This window comes from Rhinolophus sinicus, linkage group LG04 (assembly GCF_036562045.2).
Source record: "Rhinolophus sinicus isolate RSC01 linkage group LG04, ASM3656204v1, whole genome shotgun sequence".
Lineage (NCBI taxonomy): Eukaryota > Metazoa > Chordata > Mammalia > Chiroptera > Rhinolophidae > Rhinolophus > Rhinolophus sinicus.
The window spans coordinates 93,479,857-93,502,825 of record NC_133754.1 but is presented as its reverse complement, the minus strand read 5'-3'; the positions used below and the strand labels follow the sequence as shown (position 1 = coordinate 93,502,825).

Genomic DNA, 22,969 nt, shown 5'->3' with positions numbered 1-22,969 from the left:
TATCTTTTTATATACATCACTGTACTTGTATGTGTGCTGAGGACATTATATAATTTACCTTTCTATTGTTACAGTAATAATTAGAATGAATATATCTACATTCAGTCCCCAACTCACTACACTAAGCAAAATTAGGAGGTTACATGTGTACCAAGTTATCTTCTAGAACAAACCTGCTAGATCCCCACCTCTCTGGCATCTAGAGATGCTGCCCTTTTACAACTATTTTTATTTGGAAAGGGGTTGAGATTTTCACATAGCCATATTTTCCCCATGGAAGGTCTGCTGATTTATGATTGTGCCTTAGGTAAACATTTTAATATCAGATCCCTAAAATCATGAGGTTCCTCCAAAAGGGATTAAAGCGTAGTCCCCTCTCTCTCTTGCTGTAGTTGATTACCTCTGCATTCTCTCTGTGACTGGTTTGCTCCCTGAAGGCTACAGCAAAAAGACTCACTGCTCCTTAAACATGCTGTGGAATTGGAAGTTGTAATTGGAGATTTCCAAAGGACAAGGGTAAAAATGACACACTATTAATGCTGAGTATTTTATGAAGTGTCTTTCTTAAAGAAGGACCAGTGTCAAGCCCTTTTATAAACCCCCAGAAAAATACCAATTCAGTTGAACGAGATTGGAGTAAAATCAAAAGGAAGCGCAGTCTCCTTTCAAAAACACAGAAACGTAGAGAAAATGTGTTCTCTGTTAAAAGTTTACAGAATTTCACTTAAATTCGTAATATATTTCAGTAAATCAGCGTGTATGGTTTTCATAATGGGGTTTCGTGATTTTTTTCAAATTTTCCAATTTGTTTGGCTATGTTAAATTACTTTTTAAGAGAAAGAGGCAGTTCGCCATTTTTAATGTTTTTGACCACTCTTCGTCTCCAAATGCCAGAACCCTCTATTAAACCAGAAATCACTAGCCTTCTGTGTTTAGAATGACGAGTTTTTTAAGGTTTATTTAGCAAGGCCCAATGATGTATAAGAAGACACTTTGCTTCTAATGTGAATCACGTCACCTTCTTTCTCACCTCGCCCCAAATCAAGAGTAAACCTGGATTTGTCCAGGAGGGAAAGATGAAGACTCCAAAGGAGTCCTGGCGGTGTAAGGGTTAAGGGAGCGGTTGGAAGCGGCCCTAGCGACGGGGGATCTTGAGGAGGGCGCGGGAGGCAGGGGCGCCGCGGAGCGCGCGCACAGACCCTCCAATAAACACAAAGGAGGGCCTGGGGAATAGAAACCCAAATCCACTTGTAATCGTACAAGAGATTCGGGCATAATTACTTGAGCAACCTAGATTAAGATTGATGAGCCTTTAAAGTGGCGCTTCAGATCGACCGCCTCGCCCTTTGGAAAGAAAAACCTCGTGGAGCCGAGGTGGACCCCGGCTCCGCTGGCTCCGCGGCGGAAGCTGCCGGCCCAGGCCCCGGCCGGGCCCCCGTGCGGGCTCCAGGGGGAGAGAAAGCAGTAAAATAAACGAACGGGCTTCGCGTCCGTCTGACCAGGCGGTCGCTCTCGGGGGTGTCTGTAGGCTGACAAACAGTTTGCTTTACATCCACCCCTTCAAGCGCGACGGAAGCCGGCCGAGTCCTCTCTGTGCCTCGGGCCGCGGAACGGCCGGCTTCGTGCAGGCGCTCGCGGCTTGCGTGTGCGCTTTTCCCAGGGAACGCGGCCGCCTCCACAGTCCCCGCGCCCCGCCGCTGGGCCTGCTCGTGGCGGCCGTGGCCTTGGCCTTGCGAGCCGCTCTCCGGGAGAAGCGGCGGCGGCGGGCCCGGGCCTGAGCGTCCACAGGGGACCCACCTATTTATCGCCTCTCTCCTATCGTGACTCGTTGGACTAAATGCATTTGTGGGGGAATGGAAGGGAATGTAATGAGCCCTTGCTACAGAAGAATGGATGTTATTTCTGATTTCTATGTGGTCTTTTAAATCCAGCATAGCCAAGAACGCCTTCCCTTCGGGGAATCTTAAAGGGGCAGTTAAGTGGCTCCCCTTTGAATTAATATTCTAATATGTGGAATATGTAATTTTCAACTTTAACTCAGGTTGAGGGAATTTGAAGTAAGCACCTTAGTAGACACTTTCTAAAAATCTTTTTTACTGCATCTTAATTCCTCTAGTTTCAAAACTTGGGAAGTAGAACTTTTCGGACGCTTTCCTGAGAATCGTTTTGTTCGGATGTCTTACAGCCATCACTTTTGACTGATACTCAGTGAGAAAATCACTACTACGATTTCCGTTCTTTTCTACGTAAGAAATGTATTTAAGGTCCGTGTGTGCGCGTATATGTGTACGTGGCGCGCCTCGGGACGCCGATATTAATCTCCCTGCAAGATGCAAACCCGCTGGTACAGTGGGATTTATATATTTCGGTCCTCTCCCGCTTCACACCCTCCCGCTCATCCTTGGGGAGCGCTGCTGCCGAGTGACCGGCTTTACGCGAAGGCTGGTTCCTGGGGGCAGTGCTGGCTGCCTAGGGTCTCTCGGAAAGCCGGGGTGCTCAAAGGAGAACCCGGGCCTTATGGAGTCCATTCTGTGCTTGTAAGTTGGTTAATGGCAGCGCCTCACCAACCATTTAGGATTTCTAGGAGGAAGTTGCGACTCGCTTGCTAAGGGTCACTTATTCAGACCCCGATCTCTTGGGTTTTTATAGAACTATTTATCTGTAGTCTCGTTGTAAGGTAATGTGTAAAAGCGAAGCAGACCTTATTTCACATGAAAGGACCTTGCCGCATGAGATAGGCACCATTTTTTAGTGCACCTTTAAAAATAAAAACCCGTGGTACCCTTCGGGGAGGGAGCCGGAGAGGGTCACAGGGACTCGGCCTGATCTGGAGCCCTTGTCTTTCAGGCCCCGTGGTTCTCAGCACGCCTGCCCAGCTCATCGCTCCCGTGGTGGTGGCCAAAGGGACTCTCTCCATCACCACGACAGAAATCTACTTCGAAGTAGATGAGGATGATCCTGCCTTCAAGAAGATCGACACGAAAGTGAGTTAAAGTGATTCCGTGTACAGTACTGGTGGCTTTGTGGTAGGAAGTGGTTTTCAGTTTTGCTTGGTTTTAAATGACAGTGGGGGAGGGGAGCAGATTCCCAGCTTCTCATAGAAAATAAAATGAATGAAATAACACATGCTCTATTTTATGGGACTGAAGACTATATTAACGATTTTAAAACCTGTATTACCAGTGCAAGCACATTTTAACAGTCTCTCCGTGAGTGCCTTTGTGTGCATTTGGGCAGATTTGGCATTTAAGCCAATTGCTCCCGTCCGTCCCTCGGGTACAGCATCTCAGGCTCTCTGGGACAACTAGGAAGGGCCTTAAGAAATGTCTAATTAATATCACTTTGGAGTTCCAAAAGTGTAGATTGCAATGTGACTTATTATTCACTGAATAGTTATAAGGAAACTGAAGGGAGGGGAGAAACCATTTAGATATAAATTCATCTCCATTATTACATCCATTTTTCATCTCCTGAAATAACAATGGGTTTTACATGTGAATTTGGGTTTTACATGTGAATCTGATTCTCCCAGGAGCTTTGACTTAAAATGTGCAGATATAGTGTATACTAGCACTCTCATGTTCAAAGTTTGTATTCTTCTGTGGGTATAATGCCAGCAAATACATACTTGGATGATTTGAAATCCATAAATATTTATTTGTTTAATATATCTTGCAGATTTTAAAACTTGAGTATTAGGATGCCTCTACACCTCTGAACTTTCTTCTGAAATCAATTTTATTGTTGTTTTAAGTTCCGTGTTGCTGTGCAATTTGTAAACTTTTTTTCTGAGCTTAAGAATTCAAGAGCATAAGTGTCATGCTAGATATTCAAGAATCATTTAACAAAGATGTTCATTTAAAGTAGTTTTTAGAGACAATTGATCTAAAATAGAGACAAATGCTCCTATAGATCCAGAACTTTAGTCTTTATATTTTTATATAGAAATAAAGCATTATAAAATGCTATTTGTAGAATAGCAATTGAAATTCTAAAATTTACTCCCACCTGAATTAACTAACAACCTTAAGGCCATAGGTGATTAGTCCTTCCCGCACTTGTTGACTATTAAAACACTGTGGAAGATAGTTACAGGACTTCTTTCGCTTCTAGCTCCAAAAGAATTAAATTTTACCAATGAGTCTGAATGTAGCGTCTTTGACTTTAAATAATTTAAAGTTTGTCTTCATGCTTTTGTCATTCATTAGCTTGCCTTTATGAAGTGAAAAGGAATTTTGGATTTCTGATTGATTCATTCAGCTAATGTTGCACACTGCATAAAAATAACGGTTGACATAAAGTGGTCAGAAATTATCTTCATTTATTAACAGTTTTCATATAAAAATTGCAAAATTTTCATTATGAATTTGTTAAGTTCATTTTCTCCAAGTTAGTCTGATTTTTAACTCAGTAATCTTAACTTGCATGACATTTTTCCCTCATATTATCAAAATGCTACAGAAATACTAACCCAGAAGAGCAAGCTTTCATGGATAAATTTAAATTGTGTCTATTGTGGAAAGAAATAGTCTTATAAATAAGTTAGAAACTGAGAGCAGATCATTGTCTTCTATAGCTATACAAAAAGAGCTTTTCTCCAACATTGTAAGGTTTTATTTTTAATGATTTCATTAACATCTTTTTTAAAATGTTTGAAATATTCAAGTGGATTCTATTTTCAAAGTGAAGCATGACATCTTTTCAGAGAAAAACAATTTAAAGTGAGACACAACAACTTTTATTTTACCTCATTTATTAGCTTCTAATTAAATAAAAACCAGCAACAGAAATTAAAATCTAAATCACAAAAGTAATTATCCAGTGTATTTCAAGTGCATTTTTCAAATATATAATTCAGATATTCAAGCGTTATTATATAAGCTGAATTCAAATTTCTTTGAATATATTTAAATAACATTTCAAGTATATTTATGGAATGTTAGAAATAGAACAAGCAATATATTTTAAACAAAATGTAAACTTTTTAAAGTTCAGACACTTTCAAAGACAGATAAAAGTACCAGGAGGAAATCTACCTTTCAATGGTATCTTTGTTAGTGGAAAACCTCTGGATGTATCCAAAAGGGCAATTTAACTTCTGGTCACCAAATCACAAAACACCAGCATTCACACTTCAAAGACAATGTGAGATCACAATATTTGTTACAAATCAAAATATACATTACACTTTCCTTCGGTTGGCATATCCAAATCGTGTTTACTCACAGACAGATGCACCTAAATCACCAGGATTGCTATAATCCTTTGATAATTAGGAGAGTGTTCCCTGTCGTCTTGCATTACAGCCGGGTTGTTTTCCGGGTATCATTGTGTACTTTTCAAGGGAGATATGAAATCCTTTGTAAAGATATCTTCTAATACTTGTGGGTCTGGGTTTTCCTTTATCCGCTCCCCCCCACTTTTTTTTCTCTCCTCGGAGGGGTGGGTGAGATGATGCCTAAACATTGTGTTAGTATTCCTTTTTAAGGAAGAGATTGTACTGTCAAGTGGGGTATTAGGTAGGAATCGAACAGGAAGTGTACGCGTAACTAGGTGAGAAGAGGAATCACATTTCGGCTGTTGATTCAATTGCCCTCTAAAGTTTTTCCAAACTTTTCGGGTTGGTCAGGATCTCTCTTGCCAGCCGCCACGTTTGTTTGGCAGCGTTCTCCAGCGCCGAGTGAGGTTTGCCTTGAAACAGATCTAAGTTGGGTAAGAAGTAGTGAGGACACCGCCGGCACTGCAGGCAGGAGATAAGTTGCAGCAAAATGCCGTTGAGCCGATCACCCAGGCACGACTCGTCCCAGTCCGACTCTCGGGGATGCTTTTCACACTCGTAGGAAACCAGAGTCTTCATGTGGTAATTGTTCAGGGGCTGGCCCGGCAGCTCCAGGTGGCGGTCCCGTAAGGTTTTGAGGATGGAGAGGCATTTCTTTCTGCAGCCCCCCATCTGCAGTCTGTTCTCCGCTTCCGCGAACTGCAGCACCCAGGCGTCGCTTTCGGCCGAGCTCTGCTTGCCGGCCAGGGAGTGGCACTCCTTGGACAAGAGATTGAACCCTTCCGCTTTGACCTCCGCCACCCGGTTGGGTCCCGGCCAGGGGATGTGGGGAAGTGGCCAGTGGGCAGCACTCCTCGGCCAGATCCCGGTGCATTTAAACGCCGGGGTGATCTGCACCACGTACCGATCCCGGATCCGCAGTTTCACTTCGCTGGTGTCTGCCACCATCTTTACCACATCCCTGTAGCTACATTTGTCCACCGCTTGAGCCACCAGCGTCTGAAACCTAGACCGGATTTTGCGCGCCGAGAGGTAGCCGGAGGCGGTAATGAATTCCACCCAGAGGGACATGCTCCTCTTGCGCCCGTCGCTCAACTTCAGCACCGCGCAGCCGGGCAGCGAGCCGTCGTCCACAAAGTTGAACACCCCCATTTGGTTAAGGTAAAGCACCACCTCAAATTCCGTGGGGGAGATGACCTCGAGGCCCTCGTAGCGGTTGTCCATCTCGTTGAGGGAGCTGATGAAGCGGGGCTCCTGCACTTCCACCTCTTTAAGCACGTCGGACACGACTTTGCAGACTTCCCGGATAGTTTTGGCAATGGCAGCTTTCCTGGCTTGGCATTTTTCGTTGTAGTATTTGTTCAGATGGTAGACCAGCTTGGCCTGGGCCGCGATCATGTTGGGGCAGAGATCCGGATTGTACACCGGAGTCTCGCAGTAGGCTGTGGGATCCAATGCGGCTGCTAGAGCTGGAGCCAACTTCGTGCAGAAACGGCCCGGCGCTCGCAGCGTCTCCGAACCGGTCCCGACGCGCCGCCGCGGGGGTCCTAGCGGCCGCGGTCCCCTCCTAAAGTCTTGGCGCCCAGCCGGTCTTAAAGTGAAACACTGCTCTCCCCCCTCTCTCTGCCTCTCTTCCTCTTTTAAAGAATCCTGGTGGGAGAGAAACGCGTGGAGAGATCACCTTCTCAGTTATAAAAACAAAAGTTGCGCTGAGACCCAGCAAAGCTCTTCCAGGAGTCAAAATAATCTACCCTTTCCGTGTTTATTTACGCTTTCCCGGAATCAGTGTGTGTGCAGGACTGTTAATCAGATGGAGGAGAAGTGTGCTGAGTGTGTGTCGGGGTGAGTGTGCGTGTGTATTTGTCAGAAGAAGCTGCTGTCGGTTTGTCTCAGAGCCCAGATGCACTCGTGTGGAAATTATAAAGGCAGGGCCAGGCAGGCTGGCGGCCAATCGCCACTGGGCTCGTCACGACAGCCTCCTTCAGCTCCAGCTCGGCTAATTAATCCCCCTCATGGATATAGGCACACGAACTAAAGGTAGGAGGCTGCTGCCGGCAGAAAACCACCCAGGCCACCTAGACAGTTTTGGAAATCAAGAGGAATCTCTCAGCTTTGGTATTACTTGAAGCATATTGACGCTTTGAAAAGACTTGGCAAAGTGGTTCTCTTTGGTGCTGAAAAACCCTGCTTGTCTTTTTACCGCCGAAATGCAAATACAGGTGTATTAATGGTCATCCATCAATTAGTGAACTAGAAGGGTGTTTTCTAAAACAAAAGTCACTAACTTGTATTTAGAGAAAGATCGTTAATGTCTGTTAATCCTCGAGGTCTTTGAAAATGCAGGTTGAAAGTTTGCTCTTTCATGTATATGGAAGTTGGCTTTAGATGGAATAATACCTGTGTAATTTTCTGGATGTTCCTATACATTAGAATGATTTTTTTTTTCAGTGTTATGTGATGTTTTACCTCTGTGTGTTCCTCATTTGCAGTTCTTGAAAGGAATCTGAAAATGATTGCTGAGTGTGTTAGATGTTGAGTACCCCAGTTTAAGTTAAGATGCTTAAAAACTGTTTAGTATACCCCTCCCCCACCGCAGCCCTCTTTTGTACTTGGGTAAACTTGCCCCACGTTGCACATAGGACACTGAGTTTTGTATGCACTGACAGAAATATTTGAAAAATCAATTATCTCTGTGGTGGAGACATTATTTTAATGTGCATTCACAGTGAGTTCTATTTTAATATGTGAAATTCAAGAGCGATCATAGAGATGAGACCTACTGGCAGATAACGGTCCTGAAAATGTGCAGGTTTGGGTTTCTGGCTTGCTTACAGATGTAAAATTAAGGATATATTTCCCTTCACTTAAGTGTCCTTAGTGGTGACCTGACAGTAGACTTCTAATTTTGTGCTATTGCATGTGATTTGATTAAGGGAACATGGTTAAAATTTTTAAAAGGAAATTAATTTGTAGTCATCAGGGGTTTAAATTTAAATATCATTTTTGGAAACATTTGAAAGAAATCAACATTTCTAAATTTGGAGCCTTGAAATAGGAGGGGGAAATGGATTTATATAGGACATTTTCTTTCTGGTGTTACCAATTGTATCCTTAATGTACAGGAAAGGAGAGAAATGCTACTTAGGAGTTCTGTAGTCGTTTTAAAACCTTGGCAGATTTTTAATCTCCTACCTTTAATTCAGATGCCGTCTCTTTCAAATTAAGAACATTTCCAGCAAAATCCTCCAACTCCTGAGAACAGGTTTGTAAGCACTTTCTTTCAGAGCCACTTTTAACAAGATCTTGTTCAGGGCTCCCACATTTTGCTGGAGCTTTTGGGGGGAATGGGAGCGCACAGGTACAGCATCACAGAGCCACCTATTACTCACGCTCTCCTTATCCAATTGTGATTGATTCCGATTTGGCTTAAAATGGTACGTTCGATTTGGGGCTCACGGCAGTCATGTGCTCTGTTCCCCAAGAACCTTCCATTACCTTAGCCGTGACTGGGAACACCGGAACAGACCCACCCCACTTTGCGGGAATTGGCGGGTGAACGCACTGCTACCTTTTGGCAGTTGGAAGAGGAGGGAAAGCAGAGCCAGAGAACTCGCGGCCACTAAGGCAAAGATGTGCCTTAGTCTCTGGAGAAAAGCCACCTCTGCCCCGCAACCAACGCAGGTCCCCGTGGATTTCCCTGTGGTCCCCAATGTCCCGCTGCTCCGCACTCCTGGACCATCTTTCTTTCCTGTCTCTGATCACTGTCCCAGAGGCTTCCCCCCCACCGGCGAACAGGTTATTTTAAAACCTTACTTGGTGTCCCCAGTTTCTCCACGTCTGCTGCAGTGCACGGTCTCTGCCCACCTATCCCTCAGCCCCGGCCGCCTCCGAGAGGTCTCCGGTGAGAGGGCGCCTTATGGCCGCGGGCCGCGGGGTTCGGGGCAGAGTTGCTTGGCCGAGATTTCACCCCTCTATTTCCCGGGCCACCTGCAAATACCCTTGGTTGTCGAGGACGTGAGGCAGCCTGCGACGTGGCGGCCCCGGGGCCATTGGGGGACCGAGGCGCAGCGGTCCGGGCGGGTGTGATGCGAAGGACGCGAGGGGCTCCCGCCGGCCTCGCCGGAGCCAGGCGCGCAGGTGGCGCATCTTCGGGGCTCACTGTGCTGCTTAATTGGGTTAAAGCGAAGCTAAACACGGAAGCACTTTGTGCAAACTAATTGGTGTAACCCGGGCCTTTTCACTAACGATTTGCACTTTGAAGAAGAAAAATGGATGGTGAGAAAGGACTAAGAAGCTCGTTAGTTCTCGAGTGTTCCAGGCAAGTGAAGTCATTCCGTTTCAAGGACACCAGGACAGTGTTTTCCGAGCTGCCTCCTTCAGCACCCTTCACCCAGGGAGCTGGCGGTGATTTACATAGCATAGGATTCACCCACCCGCTGTTATCACTGCGGGTGAACTGGGCGCCCTAGGATAATACTCCAGTGCTAGAGCTGCGTGTTGCTGCAACGCCGTCATTTTCTATTACACTGAACACGTGAAATGAATTGACTTTTGTACCTGAATCTTCCAGTGATCTCAGACACCTCTCCCTGTGGAAGGGAGAATTCAGCTATTCTGAGTGTGTTTTCTATCCCTTAATTCTTTTTTATTGAAATGACCTATGGAGAGGAACTTAGACAGTATATGTATTTGTATAATTCGGCCTTTTTAATGAAGGTTTTGGAGATAGATTTGTTTCATGGGAATAATTTAACTATTGTACAGTAAAAAGAATTGAAATATCATTTGACTTATTAAGCTAGTTATTTCAAATGATTACATAATCCAGGGAGCTAGCTTAAAATCAATTGATTTACCTATTTGAAAAGTTTATGAAACAACTCAAATGACACCAGATTTACTTATATTATCTTACTATAAATATAATCTTAGTAGTTAGTACTAGAATAAAAGCTTGTGTGTGTCCCATGCTTTAGGATATAAACGTTAATTGTTTTAGTGGAACACTGTGCAGGCATCTTTGACATGAGCTAATAATAGGATGGTAATTGAAGAAAACTAACTTAATTGAAGGAAAAAAACACAAGAATCTAATGATTTAATGATAGTTTGAGATGCTTACATTTGAATGGTATTTTGGATAGTGAGGTATAACTAACTTGACTTTTTCATTTCAATGACTTAGTTTACTGGGCAGCCCTGATTTAAAAGATACCATTTAGGAAAAAAATCCAAAAAAGTCATAAGCACACCATTATTATAAATTTGAGTACTATTGGTGAATATAAAACAATTTAATACTGTGGTCCTTAACACTTGGAAGGGTTCAAAATGACAATGGCGAAATAATGTTTCCTAAAGTGCTCTTTCCTAGGAAACATGGGATAAACAAAGTAAGGCATAAATAGTCGCCTTATTAGGTTTAAAGAAAAAGTCTATTGTGTTGAGAATGTAGGAATGCAAGGTTTTTGTGTTTTAAAAACACCTACTTTAAATAACATGTTCATAAATTTCAACAATTGTGACCTTTCATCTGGAAAAATGTGCCTGTTAGAGGACATGCACACGTTACATGCGCACAAAGCTAGTGTTTTGTGTTTTTTCATTATCGCTGGCTGCTATTCTGTTCACGAGTATTCGTGAATTTAAAGTTTTATTTTTTTAATATGTGCTTATTACACTGGGGAGATAAAAAGAATATGAAGTCGAGTTTATTGAATTATTTATCCCTACTGCTGGAGTGGCTTTGAAGGCTCATTGTAAGCATCTGATTTCTACCCCCCTCTTCTTTTTTTAAATGCACCCAGGCTATTTCATCTGTTTCATTCTGCCAGACACAATATATTTCTTTTTTTTTTACACTAGAGAAATTAAAGACAGATATTTGTGCAGGGTTTTCTTTATGTGTCACATTAAATAAAGTAAAATAGAGGGAGTTTTTCCGGTAATCTAATTTGATGGCACCTATACCTTTCTTCCTGTTGTGACTCCTGGTACAAATAAGAACATTTGAAACAAAGTAGCTTGAGAGCTTCAAAAGTTTCAATGATTTCTTAAAACAATTATTTCATATTTTAATATCAGGTTTATGACAAAGTGAAACCCAGAGAGATCACTTTTTGCACATTTTAGACCCTATTTTATTTCTTCAAATTAAAATCCTGATAATTGCGGTTAATTTTTAAAAATTTATTCTTCACTTGAATGATGAAGGCTGTTGCCTCAGTTTTCCTCATCCCCATAGTACAGGACCATATAGTCACATTTGTAGTGGAGAGTACTTTTATTTTTCCTACAATGTTGCTTAGTAAACTTGTTCTTGGTGCTAATAAATGTTGAAAAGGAAGTACCTTTGAGATTAAAGCTGGAAGTTGAAAGTGTACTTGACGAGAATTATCACCACTGCTACATTTGCAGAGCTGAGGTGATTCTGGATAACTGTTAAAACCACTTTGCATCTGTAAAGTGGATCAGAGAGGATCATCACTGAAAACATTTTCTTATTGCTCAAAATAAATGTGATCGAACCCTTTCCAAACATTTAAGGATATCGGGGCTAGTCATTCATTTATTGAGTATTATGAAGGAAGTGTTGATTCCAATATTCCAGTCTCTCATAGACCTTTAAGGTCTAATCAACTTGATTTTTTCATTTCATTTATTTAGTTTGCTAGATAGTCTTGATGTAAAAGTTACCATTTAGAAAAAAAATCCAAAAAAGTCACAAGCACACAATTATTATAAATTTGAGTGCTATTGATGAATATAAAACAATTAAATACCGTGGTCCTTAACACTTGGAAGCCTTCAAAATGGCAATGGCAAAATAATGTTCCTGAAGTGTTATATTCTAGGAAACATGGGATAAACAAAGTAAGGCAGAAAGACAGAAAGTCACTGTTACCTTTATAAGTTACAAAATTTAAACGCATGTTGTTAGGTTTCAGCTTACATTTTTTACTGGGATATTATAGACATATTCTGACAAGATAAATGGGTTCATGTGATTCTTTCCTATATGAAAATATTTACACTAGGTATTCCTTAACCCATACCGCACACGGAATTACCGACGTTTGCATATAGTATGACTACTTCCCTGGCACTCTTAGTACACTAGAGATTTTTTGCACTTATAGAAAACAATGGAATCAGATGTGATTAGTGTCTGTTAATCTGTACATCTGTAGTGGGTCCTCCAGGACTGCATAGCTCTCATTACTGTCCCATACTGTATGCGATTAAGCCACTGAAAATATTCATCATGACCTTGAGACTAAAGTATGGTATGTAATCAACTCCTAGAGATGCATGTCCAAAATTAAATAACCTTTCCTATTTCTAATTTACAGCTTTGCTGCTTATTTTTTAATGAACAAAGCAGTTCCTCTAAACTAGGATTTACCTTTTTAATGATCAGTTACTGGAGTAATAATTTAAAAGGATAATTACATTAAATAAAAAAGTATTTATCACGTACCTTACATGCAATAAATGATGTATAGAAAAAGAAAATTAGTTTATAAATACGAATTTCCTTTATAGCTTTACATATGGATATAGAGATTACAACTCTGAGAAGACGCCACCTAAAAATATTTCATTTCCATTTATGTATGATTATTTTTACTATTCTAATATATATTTTATTATAACAATGTGCACTATTTCTTGAAAGCACAATTTGTCAAAAATATCAAGTCAAAAAAGTGCTAAGACATAGTTAATACTTTTAAATCTACATCTATTTAATCATTTCATTTAAACATCTAGACCAACTGAAAAGCATGAAGAGACAGTCTGTAAGTCAGAGTGTTTCTAATACCATTGAAATAAAAAAATAGATCATTTTTAAAATTTTCATGTTAAATCATTTTTTATTATATTAAGTCAGGTTTATTGATGTATAATTTGCATACAGTAGTACTGTATAGACCGTCATATAACATTAGTCTGACACAGACATAGAACATTTCCGTTGCCACAAAAAAATTTCCTCATGCCCCTGTATTCTTTTTTAATTTGTAAATTTTATGACTAATTTATAAATGGGTCTTTTAGTTTTATATCAAGAAAACTGTGGACTATAAACGTCTTTATGTATTCCCCCCGGTATTTATTATTTTATTATGCTTCTAATTTAAAACCAGTTTTAATCAGAGCAACACTGAAGTAGAGGTATAATATAAAATATTTCAGATATACGTGCAATAGGCTTACAATTTGGGTTTTACATAAAGGTTGTTTAATTTTAACATATGTGACATTGATACTTGGCAAAAGATTCATTTTTCAAAGAACTGCTAATATTTGTTATGATAGTGTGAATTATGTATCAGACTTGTGAATATAGTTTACAGTTTGCACATCAAAATATGTATTAAGAAATGGGTTCCTCATGTAAGTTACCAACATTTGAGGCACATTCGTAACGATACTAGCTTTATGTCACTAGAGAAATAAATCTCGTCTCAATATTTAAATTACATTTTACCTCTACATTTTGAGTAAATTAACCCTTCCTTTGAGTGTTGGGGGACAAAGCCAACGAGTTTATATTAATTAATATATATGCCTTCTTGTAACGTATGCCTCTAATCCTCATTTTGTATAAATCTACATTGTCATTTAAATTTAGATGGTTATAAATAACTCCAAATAAAGAATTCTTAAATCGTAGGAGCGTAAGCATTGATTAGGATATTTTGCCTTGCTATAACTTGGAATGGTTCAGCTAATCTTCTGTTTCTTCCCCTAAGATATAAAATTATTTAAATGCTTTCTGTTTTATATCTTTATTTGGCAATTACAATAGAAATTTTAATGTTAGGCATGCTTACAGGCCTATTAAGAAAGAAGTTATTGCTTTCTTAATAATCTTAAACCATTTTTAGGACGTATGTTCTTTTTATGGTTTGCAAAATAGCCCGTGTATGCAGGCTGTACACACACACACACACACACACACACACACACACACAACCCCAGTGTTTCAGATAGTAAAAGATTGAATTGACCTCTATACATTTTTTATGTTAACCTGTTAAAAGGAAACAGCTACTAAATATAGGATTCTTGTTGCCACCAGGATATAATATCACATCTGCGAGATTGTTTCATAATAACCCTTAGAGTTTTCAATAATACTTGAAGAGATTGCAGCTAAATGGATTTTTCAAATTATAACTGGAATTTCAACAGTATCTATCCAGTCACATGTACTATGACCATTCTGAATCTCACAAACTTTTAATTGTGAAATTGAGGTTTTAACATCGCTAACCATTCTGTCCATATAAATAAAAATATATTGCTCCATCATTCACATACATAATGTGCAAGCCTATACATAAAACACCTTCACTTATTTCAAATTGCTTTCTACTTTTTTGCAACAGGCTGAGATGAATTTTTTTGCAACCTCAACCTATATTTTGTAAGCAAATCACATTAACTCACTGGGGCAAAAAGAAAAATGTGGGGTTTTTTTTGGGGGGGGGGTTTGGCGTTTTTGGGTTTTTTGGTTGTTGTTGTTTTCTTCCACTAGCAAATTCAGTTCTTCATTTGTTTTGCTCTCCACGCTGCATTAGCACAGTTTTCCCATGTGTGCATCTGCCAGTGTACAATTTAGCCACGGGCATCTGTAGGCCTTGTGGTGATCAGTATTGCAGGCAAAAGCCATATGTGTTTAAATAAAAAAAAAAAAATCTCTTTATTTCATTTGCTGTTTTAACTGGATGGATAACTTTTGTGCCTCAAGACAGAAGAAGAAAAAATACAGAAATAATTAATTGCCTCTATTCTTGAGGCAGCTTCATTTCCCCCTCCAATATGGAATGCTTGTCAGCTTTCCTGATAAATGACTGCATGTATTTGCATAGATTTTACATTAACACAAAAATTAGTTTTATTTGTGGAAAACTAGTTTACATAATAATATAAAACCTAGTGTTATTGATTATGTTTCCAAACATCGATGATTTTTAAAGGGATTGTAGCATTCCTATTTTGCAAAGATCTGATCAGCCTATTTCTTAATTTAAACTTTCTTTTGCTTTATATAGTTTGGCATTAACAAGACAAACATATACATAACATTTTAAAGTTTTAAATATTCTTCTCTAAATATGTTAACCACAGCTATTTCAGACCCACGGTTAGTAGCACTCATGTCTTTAAAAGATTCTGCTATTAAACTTTTGGCATGCAATATTTTTAAATACTCATTATCAACTATATATACCTCAGAGAGTTGGAGTATTGCATCTGTGTGAATGACTTAAATTTCATATTCATGTTATCAAAAGGATGGACACTATATTGGGTGTGCTCATTCCTAGGATGTCATGCACTGTTTACAACCAAATTTAAAATATGTTTGAGAACTATTCTTTTCCATCTTCAATCTGTTGTCTTGAATATACTTAATCAATTGATCACCTTAATCCAGCCTTGAAAAAAAAAAAAAGACTGCTGGAGCAATAGGGGTGCTGAAAACAATTTTCCCTCTCTAAGTGGCAGGCAGTAGAGGTTTATTCATACTGTAATCTGGCATCTTGTTGTCTAGAGGCAACCTGCTAATGATGTGCTATCATTGTATTATCCATGTTATGGAAAATTCAAATGTGTTCACTGCTGTTTGTTACATCACGAATCTTTTCATAAAATATGCTTGATCCTCAAGAAACCTCCTATACTTCATGGCAACCTAAACCAAGAGTGTCACTGCCACTTCTTGATTCTGGGACACCCTGGGTGCCAGCTGTCACAGCTCAGCTAATGATGACAAATGCCCCTCTCTATGCAGATTGCAGAGCTCACAGGCTGCTGTGAAAGGCAACCAGATTACCTTTCTTCAGATAGTAACTTAACCTTTTACACTCTTGTCAAAGCGAAATGATCAGCTTTGATAGTTTCAATATCTGTATCTTTAAAAACAAAAATCTGACAATATCAAATAACACTTATTTTTTAATTTCCAAACTTTTGTATAGTTTACAATGCTTAATTAAGCCTTGAATGCTGTAATATCCTCAAATGAGAAACTCTAGGTAAGATATACTTCACAACCACACTGGAGTGTGTATTTGAACTCTGCATATAACTCAGGTAGTGTGAATTATTGAGAAAATTCTCCACATTGTTTAGGCCAGAAAATAGACTGGTGACATTTTGGCGGGAAATGTATTCTGTCCTCCTCTTCCACTGAATAGTAAAACCTCTATTCTCCTGCTGTGTGATAGGCCCAGACTTCCAAATAAATGGTTATGTTATTTCTTTAACACTCGGTGGATTAGTCCAAAAGACTTAGAGAACAATTATTGCTGATAATTGTTTTCTCTATTTTCAAACTTGAGCTTTTGTTTTAGGTTGTTAATTTGTTCTATAGAAATTTGTTGTATTATGATGCATACACCTACATGGATTATTCAAAATACTAATGAATACCATTAACCATAATGTAATGCAGGGGGATAAATTGCATATTAAATGAGGTAATAATTTACAATTGCAACATTTTTAATTTACAAAATACTTTTATATGCATTAATACACTTAATACCTAAAATAACTTTTTGAGTTAAAAGAAATGGGTGATAAAGAATGAGGACCACTAATAATGAGTATTTCATCTCTTTTAATCTTCACAACAAACAATCATTCCCACTTACAAGTAAAGAGACTGAGGTTTAGAACGGATGATTGTCTTAACAAGGGTCACACCAGGAATGGCAGAACTAGGTCTGTCTGACTGAGGCTGCTCTTAACACTACGATATCTAGACCATATGTTGTGGAGGTATATATGGGTATGTATGTAGGCATGAATGCATGTGTGAGTGTCCGTCTGTACCCAGAAATAATAAGTAAGTATTATTCTGAAAAGAAACTACAGGCTTACATTTACATTAAGAATAGATTGTTTGATGAATTATAAAGACTAAGTTCTTTATAGAATGCATTTAATTAAGTAAATATTGAGACCCTTTTATGTTATTAATTTTATTTTATGACAATGTATTGATCAGAAATACACATTTAAATATTATTTAATGAACATCAAATTGGACTAATTTACCTAAAGAACCACTTCATTGAATCACCTAAGACTAATGGGATATAACTTTATAAAAATGATGAAGAGAAACAATTACTTCAGCAATTACTTGAGTAAAGTATGTATGCACTTTTCTTTTATACATATAGTTTTACTCTGTGACATCAATGAGTTATACAGTCGACAATATTATACATCTTTTAGTTCAAGACACTGAAAACACTCTTTTATCGTGAATTTAAATGCAATCATTTCCAAGAAAGCTATGTGAATACCAGTTGTTTTTATTCCTTGCTAAAATTTTCTTTGGTACAGATACTATACGATATAAGGTCTTTTTCTTAATGCTACATCTAATTGTGTTACAAATGCTCTACTTTTATGTATTTTAATTATAGAAATCTACTTATAATTAATAATCAGTACTAATGGTTAGTAAGTTGTAAGTATACCATTGTGTATAAAAATTATATAGAATTTACAGTGAACATTTTATTAAAATGTATCATGTAATTAGTGCTGGGAGGGACAAACTAATTCTTTTTTATTAAACTTATTGGAGTGACATTGGTTAGTAAAATTACATAGGTTTCAAGTGTACATTTCTATAATACATCACCATATATTTGATCCCCTTTTCCCTCTTCTGCCAACCCCCTCCTCCCTTACCCTCTGGTGACCACTAAACTGTTGTCTGTATCTACTTAGGAACAAACTAATTCTACTTCATAAGTCAGACATTTTCTATTAGGGCAGGAGGAGAATATAATGCAACCCTCCTTGTTAACTGTCTGAATCTTGTCTGGAACATTACTAAGGAATGGTCATCATCCAACCTCTGTTTTTCCTCCATCGACGAGAAATTCATTATCCACTCAGATAGCTACTTGCACTTACACACAGTTCTAATTGTTAGAAAGCTCGTCCTCTTATTGAACCAAAGTCTTTCTTTTTGAAACTTTCACCTTTTGGTGCCTCTTTTTCCTTCTACGTAGTCTTAGCCTTTTAACAAAAATAAGTCATTTAAATTCAGTATTTCAGATATCATATACTCTGGGCTTTCAGCCATTTCACCGACAGCATATTTTAAGTCACCTCATCACTCGGGACTCATTCTCGTGCATCATTTTCTTCAGATGTGGGTCCTAGTGTCCAGTACTCCCAGAATGGATCCGCGAATGTAGAGTGGCGAGGCGTCTATTAAGTGAAACATGGTCATACTAGCTTTTGGGGGTACCTTCATAAACCTGTAGACAAATGCTAAGCTGTGTGTCCACAAATATCTTATTTGTTTAAAAGTGTGTTACTGGGGGGAAAAAAGGGAAAAAAAAAGTGTTAGTGGGGTCCTAAGTACATGCCTTTGTTTATCCAATTCATTTTGTCTTCCTATTTTTAGCTATTTTTTTCCCCATGGTTTGACTTGTAATAAATAACATTAGGTGTTATTGTTCTGAATACTAATTAACAGGCACAATAGTTCTTTTTTAAAATTTGTCATAGGATACATATAGAGCATCCATAGCAAAACAGAATTTAACTAAAATGAATTTACTGCTTTTGTTCAGCCTGTGTATCTAAAGAGGCTAATTCCCTTAATAAGATCTCTGGATAGATTAAATTCACTAAATATTCACAACCTTTCTATAGTTCTTGCCACACACTTGAAATACTAGCTTTTCGAGGCTTAACTAATAAGCCCCATTTGGTATGAAGAATATACTTTTTATACAGGTATTTTGACATATTTATCAATTTTGCTTTGTCAACATTTCTTTTGCCTACAAATGGAATCTACAAGTTTCCCATATGCTGAAACAATACACAGAAACACTAATAAACTTTTAATGGAAATAAAGTTTTGTATAAAGTCTTATAATATTTTTGGAATACTGTTCATACTGATTCATTAATATTTCTACTTTTTGATAACATTCATTTCTAAATAATTTGGCAGAAGCAGAGGTAAATGCTTTTTTAAAGTGATATAGTTAATCAGTTGAAGTCAGTGTGAAAACTTTTTATTAAGTTAAATTAGTTTCATCAATCAGAGCCCATTCAGCTGTATTATTTTCTTCAAAGTAATGCCTAGAACTGAATATACAGGAACACAGAATTACTGAATGTAGGGTAAAGACACCCCCATTAAACAATGAATATACTGCTGGAAAATCTTATTCCGAAGACTGTGTAGTAAAAGGTGATGAATATTAAATAATTGATAAAATGCAAAATGCATTTCTTATATTTCACTATGAGTTATGAATAAGAAACCATGTTTATTAATTTTTTGTGACCGTGTTATTTATTTTAAAACCTTAAATTTCTGTAAGTGTAGGCGCATGTTTTCATTTGGCCAAGGTTTTTTTTTTTTTTTTTTCCTAAATGAGGATATTTCTTTAACACTTTATTTACGATTGCTGTGACATCTAGGTAATAAAACACAAAGACAGTCTGCCTCGGATTTGGCTTTCTTGTAGTTTGTGTCTTGAATGGAGAATAAGGAAGTCCAGGGCTTTTACAAAAGAAACGTTCTCAAGTGCAGGGCTGCTCCATCTGTTTCATCTGGTGGCTTATGCAATAAGAGGTGTTATCACATGAATCTAAATGCACAAGCCGTTGTTTTATGAACTCTGTCTGTGCTTTGAGGAGTTTATAAGTTGCCTCCTCTATTGTGTGTCAGTCCCAGCTGACCCAAGTGCATTCTGCTGAGCATATTTGGGGATAATTAGATCTAATGAAGCCTGGAACACAGCTAATTCTCTAAATGATTTATCCTTACGGTCTTGCTCATTCCTAAGAATTCTCCAAATCATAATCTATGACACTTATTTTTTTCCTAGCACTGTGCTGATGCAGCTACTCTCTGTTTGTTTGATGGGCATTAAAAATAAGTTAGGTATGTGACATGCTGAGAAATATATTTCAAAGTAAAAGTTTATATTATTTGTTAGTCCCCTGGGTTGAAGGGAATGGCAGTTCTTTGCCATCTTTCGTTTTTGTTTCTATCTCACAATGTTTATGGTACTTGCAAATAGATAATGGGATAGAGAGCATCAAGTGATAAGAGCCTCTTAAAAAATGTACTACTGGGAAATAAAACGCACAAGTAAAATATTTCAAATTATTAATGGAAGATTCCTACTTATGAATTAGGTTTTCTAAAGCAATCAGATTTTTTTAAGTCCTTATGAATAGCCTCCATGTTTCAAAGCTGTTTCATCACTATGGCTTCACTGTACCAGCCGTGCTAGGAATGACATTTCTCCACATGCCCTCACCAAGTAGTCAGTGATTCAGTGGCCTGTAACACTTTAAATCCCATCAACTTGCTTTCCTTTCCTGATATAACTGTTTCAGTGAGTGGCACTTTGGTTGTGCAGGTTAAGATCTGGTAGCTTACTGAGGGCATACTACAATGAGGACAGACAGAGTTGCCAACCTAAGAAGGCTATAACTTTATTAAAGCCTTGTACTCAGTAAATAAGATACCAAAGTCTCTTCAGCTAGGGAATTTTTGTAACCTATATCCTACTTGGTCTCCTGTTGTCTAGAAACTATAGCAGAATTCATTAAGCATTGTGACTTTTACCTATTGATCCCAACATTTATTATTCACCATACTCTAGAACCCAGATAATAAATACCTTGAGGGTAAACACCACTTTATTAGATGCATTGAAATACCGAAGAAAATAGTGTAGGTCACCAACTCCACTGCCTTCACACTGACCTCGGAACCAGATGGAGAGCCTTGATTCTCGTTGCAAGATACTTAACGCTGCCTCTGACAAGTTCTGACCAACTGTACACCCTAACCTAACACATTGCTCTCCTCTTCCTCTTATTTTACCCGTTGCATGAAAGTCAGCTAAGTACTCAAATAACATGTCTTAGAACCTTGAAGGAAAAAGTTGGAGGTCATTATTGCTTGGGCTTCAAGAACATGTTTTTTGTTGTTGTTGTTTTTAATTTTCACATCTTTAAAGGTGACAAAGAATGAGCTGATAAAATTAGTTAATACCGAGTTCTTATTATATGTCAGGCATTGTGCCAGGTAATTCATCTGTCTTATGGCACCTTCCTCCCTTCAACACCATGAGGTAGATACTGCTGCTGTCGTTTCCTTGTGAAGACACTGAAACACAGAGAAGTCAAGGAACTGCTCCAAGCTGACAAAGCTAGGAGTTTGCAGTTGAGATTCTTCAGCCAGCCCTTCTGAATCCAGACTCCAGAACCCACTTTCTTAGTCATAACACTAAACTTACCCTGTTTGTTTTCCTACCTGTAAAATAGGGATAATAATATCTACAGCACAGGATTAGCACATGTATTAAATGAATTAACACATATAAAAATCTTAGATTTTTTTTCTAAGCTGGTATTACCCAAGTTCATACAGTAGCTGCAGAACCAGGATGCAAATCCAACTTTTCTGTCTCTACCACCCTGAGCTTATCTAGCAGGGTGTAGGTGAATATTTATTGAATGAATAAGTAAGTATCTATCCTGTACTTCCCAATAGAAGAACTTACTAATTTTGCTGGTTGTTTTAATAGTATAGAGCAGATACTCAGTGGTGAACGAATGAATACTTTCCAAGAAAACACATTAATGAGTTCCAAATTTATATCCAGCCAACACCTCTCCCCTCAACTTCAAACTCATTTATCCAGCTGTCTCCCCGACATCTTCTCACGTATGTAATATGCATAGCAAGCATAACGTACCTAAACTGAGGGCCTGCTCTTCAACTAACCCAAGCCTGCTCCGCCTGCAGTGGCAACTTCGTTTTCCCAGTTGCTTAGCCCAACAACTTGGCTGTCATGCTTGACGCCTCATTTGTTTTCATACCCGACATCCAGCTCATCCTCCAGAATCTCACACCTCTCCCCAACTTTACAGCTTCAGTCCTGGTGCAGTCACCGCCGTCTCGTAGCTATACTCTTAGTTATCCAAGGGGTTCCTGGCTTCCTTCCTTATCCCATCCCTGTTGTTCCCTTACACTCTTTTTTGACACAGCAGCCAGAAAGATTTGCTGAAAATAAAAGAAAGATCATGCCACCCTTAAGTTCAGAACTGCCTGTTGGCTTTGCATCTCAGAATAAAAGTCTAAATCCATAAGGTGATGTATTAGTCCTACAGTCAACACCTTCCCACCCTATTGCCCCCCTAACCCTTCTGACAGCGCCTACTACTGTCACTATTGATTTGTCTTCACCGAGCACATTGGCACCGACTCACAGTGGGGTCTGTGCATGTGCTGATTTCTCTGTGTGCAACTCTCTGCTCGTAATATCCGATGACTTTCCCCTTAACACCCATCAGGTGTTTACCCCATCGGAAATTGCAGTACATCCCACCAGACTCTCTCTATCCCCTTCTCTGCCTTCTTTTTTCTCCCTGCAACATATCACTAATATGTTTTTACTTATTTATCATGATCAATGTCTGTCTCCCCCAATTTAAATGTAGGCTGTCAATGAGAGCAAGGATTTTATCTCTTCATTGCTATATACCCAGACTCTAAAATAGTGCCTGGTTTATAATAATACTCAATAAATGTCTGTTTAAAGGAAGGAAGGGAGGAAGGAAGGAAGGGAAGAAGGAAGGAAGGAAGGAAGGAAGGAAGGAAGG

General features: G+C 38.7%; 2 protein-coding genes across 9 annotated transcripts in view; one reads left to right on the top strand and one right to left on the bottom strand.

The window, feature by feature from the left end:
- NBEA (neurobeachin) overlaps positions 1–22,969 on the top strand; it is a 661,793-nt gene that overhangs the window by 455,317 nt on the left and 183,507 nt on the right. For 7 of the 8 annotated variants that reach the window (XM_074330026.1, XM_074330024.1, XM_074330023.1 and 4 more), the window contains one exon: positions 2,848–2,984. In XM_074330026.1, coding sequence (XP_074186127.1) covers positions 2,848–2,984 — 137 coding nt within the window. Of the gene's footprint in view, positions 1–1,143; positions 2,247–2,847; positions 2,985–22,969 lie in introns of those variants that run through there. The other variant, XM_074330028.1, reaches the window with a different exon arrangement.
- Positions 4,305–7,250, bottom strand: MAB21L1 (mab-21 like 1). The gene has a single exon (XM_019736466.2). It carries the CDS (start codon positions 6,674–6,676, stop codon positions 5,597–5,599), a length of 1,080 nt encoding a protein of 359 aa, XP_019592025.1. The 5' UTR covers positions 6,677–7,250; the 3' UTR covers positions 4,305–5,596.

Coding starts and splice junctions, on each gene's coding strand:
- MAB21L1 (XM_019736466.2), bottom strand. CDS start 6,676: ATGATCGCGGCCCAGGCCAAGCTGGTCTACCATCTGAACAAATACTAC.